Below are 7,259 nucleotides of genomic sequence, written 5' to 3'. Positions count from 1 at the left end.
CATTACAGCACAGCTCTATATGTTAATTTGGATATATAAGTATATCCAACTTTACCCGCGTTCATACAGTATACAGAGATATATACTATACAGCAAATCTTGTTTATATTGTAGTACATTTAAATTGAACTACACACTCTAAAAAATGCTGGGTTGTTTCAACCCAATGTTGGGTCAAATATGGACTTAATAAAAAGCTAATTTAAAAATGTAACCAAAATTTAACCCAACAGTTGGGTAGGTCCATATTTGACCCAACATTGGGTTGAAACAACCCAGCATTTTTTAGAGTGCAAACGTAAAAAACAATATATATATATATATATATATACTATATATAGCAAATGTCAACTATTTTATTATTTTTATCATCACAAAATATAAACTATAGTATTGCACAGCTGGATACTGTATATTATGTTGGATACATGAATATAAGTATTCAAATTTACCTACATACATAAAAAAATATATGATATATAAGATATATACAATATCTATAAAGCAATATATACTATATAGCAAATTCAACCGTTTGCATATATTGCTGCAAAAAAAAAAGTAAACTGTATTATTGTCCATGCAGCTTTAATCTGCTGAATGCCACTAAAAGACATGAATATATTAAGATATAATAAACATTAACATAGGCTAATGGTTTTCTGTAAAGCTGCGTTGAAACAACGTGTGTTAAAAACGCTATACAAATATACTTGAGGACTAGCTCTGATATCACATACAAAATATCCCTGATAAGCTCTTTATTATAAGCCCACAGTTCAAAATGTCTTGATTGTGTAGTTGTATTGTGTTCACATAAATAAGAGATTGTCTATCAAATTAAATTGGAGTTTTGTTTGCAGGACAGAAATCGCAAGAAAGAAAAAATCACAAAAAGGGGTTTGAAAAACGACCACGTACCCAAGTACCATTTTTAGTCTAGTCGCTGTACCGCCACACTGCTTTTTTATAAGCATGAGCTTCATCATCATCATCATCATAATTATTCTACAAGTGATGCAGATGGGCATCATTCAACAAGTGCTGAAACACCATCACACATATATCATCGTGTGCGCACAGGCTGGAGTGATGCTGAAGCAGGGGGACAGAGGGGGAGGAGTCACTGTTGCAGCGCCAGTCTCACACTTCAGTTCAAGCGATGCTGAGTGTCCACGGCAGCACTCCAGCGCGCTCATACTGAGCGACAGAGAGGAAAACGAGCTCTCCATGCAGGCAGCACCGCCGGTCACATCTGAAACTTGTGCCACTGTGCATGACAGCTGATTTCAAAGCATGGATTTAGACGCGGATTGTTGTCATTTTGGATGACGCTCGTGCAACTTTACATTAAATCTCGGTTTTGCTGCAGACAGGCCCGCCTTGTGACACCTTGCGAACCGACACTCATCCCACTTTTGTTCATTTATTGACGGAGAATATGATGGTGCGTCCGTGTCCTGCGCGCCGGGCTCTGGGCTGAGCGCGGAGCATGGATAGATAGCGCGTTTCTCTCTCTGCGTTTCTCAGTGTAATCAGCGCCTTTCTCAATGGATGAGGAAGTAGACACCCGCAAGATCAACAACAGCTTCCTCCGAGACCACAACTATGCAACTGAAGGTATATCTCATCACATGATCGCCCTCTCTCAGGTGCACTTAGAGTCAGAAATCCTGAAGGAATTATTTGGAAACGGTTCTAAAGGGCTGGGGTTTAATACGGCAGCCTGGATAAACTGATTTTATTTTATTCTGTTTGTATAAATATTTATTTCTGGGGAAACTGAATGAGTTGGAAATGCAGTTTATCAGCAGATGCTTGTATTAGATCCATTCCAAATGAGCACTCCTGTATGCATCCTGTAGGATTGATAAAAAATCCTAAAGGAATGTGTACTGGAGTTCTGTTGGAATTTTGTATTTTAATGTGGAACCAATTCTAATGGGACAATTCTAATACAACATATTCATACAGAAATACTAAATCTTCTGGAAAACAAAGGGCTCTTAGGATCAAAAAATACATTTACATCATACAGTTTATGAAGTAGGATTTTATTTTATCCCATTAGGATCGGTGCCAAATTATGATGGAAATCCCTATAGCAGTCCCATGCATGTTCTTTTTTTTCGGCTAAGTACACATGCTTATTTCTCATAAGTGTGTCAGTCATGCTGGCATCTTACAAATATAGCGATGTGAAATAGTAGTCTGTAGTGATGTGTGATAGTAGAGCTAAAAATAGCTGAGCAGTCTAACACTTTAAGAAGATTTTCTGCTGTTGGTTTAGTCCGCCAAGCTCCATCAGTATAAGACCTGGGAGTTTAGATTTGTGCAATATTTGAATGTGGTGGTCTAATACATTAAGATGCATTTCTAACAAAACAAGGTGAAAATCAACCAACTATTCAACTTCAATCATAACTTGGAACCAATCTTAAGGGAATTTCAAATTAATATTACCACATTTTAGAAAAACTATAACACTGTGATCTAGTTTTATGAGTTACAGTTCATACAGTAAGGTCATCAGTATCTTTTGGAGAACTACACATTGACAAATAATTTGTTATTTCTCTTGAATCATCATGACTGAAATGCTTACAGTGGAAACCTACTGTAGAAATCAGGCTTTTGCACAGTTATAAGCAGGTTTTCCATTGTGAACTGTTACAGTTCTTTCACTTGTCTTCCAAGGCAATGCAGCCTTGTAGGTTATATTGAAAGTATAAAGGCGTTCCTCTTCTCTGACAATAGACAGCTGAGGAGTTTCACTGAGCCAGACCCTCCTCTCATGCACGGACCAGAAGTCTTCAACAGGACTGGTGCGATGCATCAGTGAATGGGGGGTTGGTTGGAGACAGAGACGGAGAGAGAAAGGGAGGAAGGGATTGCGAGAGAAGGGAATAAATCAGAGATTAAAGCCAGAGAACACATAGACAGATGTGATGTCATTCCAGCTGTGAAAAATCCACATTCCAAGCCTCTTCCCGTCTCCAGGCTATGCTCAAATCCAGTCTTTAAGAGTGTTTATTTTTTTAAGCCAACGTGAAATCATAATGGACCCTTTGCTTTCATGATTCACATTTCTGGTCTTACTGTATGTAATTTAATGGCCTTTTTATTTAGTTTATAGCTGAGACCAGCATGTTGTGGGAAATCAATTTTGTGTTTTGGGGCAAAAGGAATCATAATGCTTGCACAAGCTTGTTTTAAAGGGGTCATAGGATGCTACATGCACTTTTACAAGTTGTTTGAACTGAAATGTGTGTTGGCAGTGTGTACACAACCACCCTATAATGATAAAAATCCACCCAGTGTTTTAAAAAAAAATCTGGTTAAATGTTTTCCCCTTTCTCAAATCGAGCCGATCTCAGATGCCTGTCTGTGTGACGTCACACAGACAGGCCCCTCCCACGATAGTTTGATTGACAGTAGCGTTTCAGCACAGACTGGACTAGTGTCTTACCTTAGACCTGCCCTGAGTGAGCTGTCATCAGTCCGCCATTGTTGGACAAGAATGACTCCTAAGCGATTGAGGTGTTCTGTTGTTGGATGTAATAATGAACATAGGAGTCGTCATTTACTCCTGACATCTGAGCCGCTGAAGACGCAGTGGATTACGTTTGTTTTTGAAGGGAATGCGCCCCCGATCTATATAAATGCGTCTATGTTCGCGCGAATCATTCATGATCCAGCCTCATCTACAGAAGAAGTGAGTATAATGTTTTGTAATGAGTCTTAGCAAATCCTAATAATGTGCTAATTAGCAAGTTTCACGATGAATGCGGCTAAAGTAAACAGTCTCTCTGAGAGCAGCTCGGAAGAGAGGGGCGGGGTCAGCAGAGCTCATTAACATTTAAAGGAAAATGCTACAAAAATGGCTTGGTCTGATAAGAGCTGTTTTTGACAGGGTAAAAAAGGTGTTTTTTACACTACCATTGAAAAATTTTAACCAAACTATGTTACAGTCTTTTCATTAAGACCCTAAATAATCATATCAACTTGGGCATCCTATGACCCCTTTAAGACTCTTAAATTAATATCCTGACTGCTGTCACTGAATTGGTAATACAAGACATTTTTTGTGCATATACTTTTGGGGTATTGTGCTACATGTGTTGACATCAAAGCTACATGGTTTGGCAGTTTTCTTCGGTTTTGATGGATTGAAAGCATTGATTGCATTACTTGACCCACTGACCTGAGATGAGCTCCTGTCGACTGGAGAATAGAAGCTACTTCATGCAACTTCTCATCTTCCCTGGTTAATTCTCTGTGAATTCTCTGTGAATTATGCAAGCACTCCCCTCTCATCCATCACTTGTGGCCCCTGTAGAATATTCTGTCAGTGTGTCTGATGGCCAAACTTAACCTTACAAGAGAGAGACAGTTTGTTAAATCATTGACTATTTATAGCATAGTGTTTGCACAAAAAAAAAAGATATTATCATCAATACAAACTTGTAAAAAAAACCTCAGAACCTATAACCCTATGTGTAAAACTTGAGCAATTATACAAATACAGTAGGGCACCCAGAAATGAAAACTCTGGATTTGTTATTCCAACCCCATTTGACTTTGCTGGTTGCTCTTCTCCATTAAGTTTTTATTCCATTTATTTTTAAACTTTAAAAATGAAGCACAAGCATCATAAAAATATCAAGTATCATTAAAATAGTATATTCCAATTCTTCTAAAGACTGAAATTTACGTTCATCTTCTGATAATCTTTCCCTGCAGAGAGCTGATAACCACTATAACTAGATCATTGAGCCAAGTGAGTTGAAGTGTATTGACTTTATTTGCAAACCAATCATTCAGACTTTTTTGGTGAACTCAATCAACCGATTCATTGAAGAGATGTGATTCATTTACAAATTGGACATTTCTGCTTTCATCATAAAATACATATTTTAATGTAAAATGAATAATTATGATTACAATATCGAGGGGAATAATCAACAATTATGATTATGACTGTAGTCATCATGCAGGACTATAAGAACTGAAAGGTTTTTTTTCACACAAAGTTGGGGATTCAGAAGACTGAAATATGTTCTTTTTGATACCTTAAAGGGATAGTTTACCCAAAATTGCAAATTACCCCATGATTTACTCACCCTCAAGCCATCTTAGGTGTATATGACTTTCTTCTTTCCGACGAATACAATCTGAGTTATATTATAAAATGTCCTGGCTCTTCCCAACTTTATAATGGCAGTGAATGGTGGTCAAGATTTTGAAGCAAAATAAAGTGCATCCATCCATCATAAAAAGTACTCCACACAGCTCTGGGGGGTTAAAAAATGCCTTGTTAAGTGAATTGGTGCATTTGTGTAAGCAAAATATCCATATTTAAAGGGTCATTAACTGCCTTTTTTAATAAATTATTTTGTACTGTTCTCTGAGGGCCACTTATAATGTTATCAAGATTTTTTACATCAAAAAGCATCATAATTTAGAATAGGCTATTTTTCGTCCTGTTTTAACCCCTCATCGGAACGCTCTGTTTGAATAGGCATGGCGGATTGTAGACTCAGAAGTAAACGCCCACTGCTATGAATGGCTAACAGTTGTGTATGTTTGACAGCCTATATCCTTCATAGAGGAACACTGCTGTAATTTAGATTAAAAACGCATAAATACTCAAACAATCTGTAATAAGACAAAGCAATAGTGATCATGTAATAAAAAACAGTTACTCACACTTGTGTGGTGCGACATACTGTCGGATCCAATATATTCAGCACAGCATCGTCTTTCAATCTCTCTGAAAATCCTGCGTCGCATTGTGCCTTGTTTGTAAATTAATCCGCGGTAAAATTAATTTGGACAAAGTACCAAGTTCTTACTGACGCGGTCTGGATCTTCATTAAAAATAATGTTTGTCCACTCATTCCTAATGTTGGAATCAGAAGGAAGGCGATGCAAAGACTGTATTTCCACAACTTTGCAATGCACAGCGTCTTGTTGTATTTTGATCATCTTTATCGTTCGATTTCTGTGTAGCCCTGTGTTTGTCGCTCTCGTTATTTACACTACATGCATGAATCGGTGGGCGGAGCTAAACAGGCAGTGATGTAGAAGCAGGTGTTGATCATCTTCTGTGGATGCGGGGTTTAGCCACACTTTTACATCATAAAGTGGCACATTCCACAATCTGTCGTTTTGGCAGATTGGCTTCAATATAAGCTGTTTTTAGACTAACGCGAAAGTTTTGAGTTCTGAAACTTACAGGATGTTTTAATAGTACAGTGACCTCTCATATGTCAAAAGTTCATGACCCCTTTAAAACGTTATAAACCATAGTCTCTAGCTTCCTCTAACTGTCGTACATGTGTTCATGAGAGAGTGGCGTTCTCGTGGATGACGTAGGATGTAGGCACAGCACTTTATTTTGCTTCAAAATCTTGACCCTCATTTACTGCCATTATAAAGCTTGGAAGAGACAGGACATTTTTAAATATAACTCTGATTTAGGGCTGCACGATAAATCGCATGCGATATTTAACATGCATCTTATCAGTAAAGCCGGTTCTGTAATCAGCGGTAAATCTCCATCAAAGGCGGGCTTTCACATTGAGCAGCATTAACTACACAGAGTCGTTGTTCACTGACGAGTTGCGCAAAACCACGTTCATATTCACTCGATGTGGTGATTTGAAGACATTTGCTTATTTTGAGAGAGCGCGTGCACGGTCATTCACTCTCGCTGTTTGTGAAATTACGTCTCACACAATGTTTTCAAATTACTTTATAAGTTATCTAATGAAGAAATATGAAGGTGAGTACCTCACCTTCAGCATTATAATGATTTCACCTGCGCCGGAAAGAGACTGAGACGGTGCCGCTGCATGTCATGCCAAACCTCTCATGGCAGCGTCATCAGCTTGAGATTGTTTTTTTGAGATCGGCCTTTTTAGAGACCACCGATCAATCATCCCAACGTGAATATCGGCCGATAATGATCGGTAGCCGATCAATCGGAGCACCCCTAGTATGCATATATATATGCCAGTGCTGGGGAGGAGAAGGGATAAAGAAAATTACCTGACTTTACGGACGGCTGCTTGGTTCTCCTAAGCCATTTTCTTTAGACCCCTCCTACCTAGCACCACCTACCTGTAATCACCTGTATATAATTATTTTTCTTTTAACTAAAAGACATTACAGGGCACATTGTACTTATTGTAGGCAACTCTAGAATCTCAAACAGACAAACAAACATTAAATAAAGAACAACCCCCCCCCCCCCC

At 38.2% G+C, this 7,259-nt stretch overlaps 1 protein-coding gene across 1 annotated transcript in view; it reads left to right on the top strand.

Moving 5' to 3' along the window:
• The first annotated feature begins 1,134 nt into the window (after positions 1-1,134).
• Positions 1,135-7,259, top strand: part of LOC107587242 (serine/threonine-protein phosphatase 2A 55 kDa regulatory subunit B beta isoform) — a 44,317-nt gene continuing 38,192 nt past the window's right edge. The window contains exon 1 of the mRNA XM_016274954.1: positions 1,135-1,620. Within this exon, the coding sequence (XP_016130440.1) occupies positions 1,551-1,620 (70 nt within the window). The 5' untranslated portion in view covers positions 1,135-1,550. The remainder of the gene's footprint in view (positions 1,621-7,259) is intronic.

Source organism: Sinocyclocheilus grahami, unplaced genomic scaffold (genome assembly GCF_001515645.1).
Source record: "Sinocyclocheilus grahami isolate Dianchi unplaced genomic scaffold, SAMN03320097.WGS_v1.1 scaffold91.1, whole genome shotgun sequence".
Lineage (NCBI taxonomy): Eukaryota > Metazoa > Chordata > Actinopteri > Cypriniformes > Cyprinidae > Sinocyclocheilus > Sinocyclocheilus grahami.
Note: the sequence above shows the minus strand (reverse complement) of the source record. Positions and strands in the feature narration are given on the sequence as shown.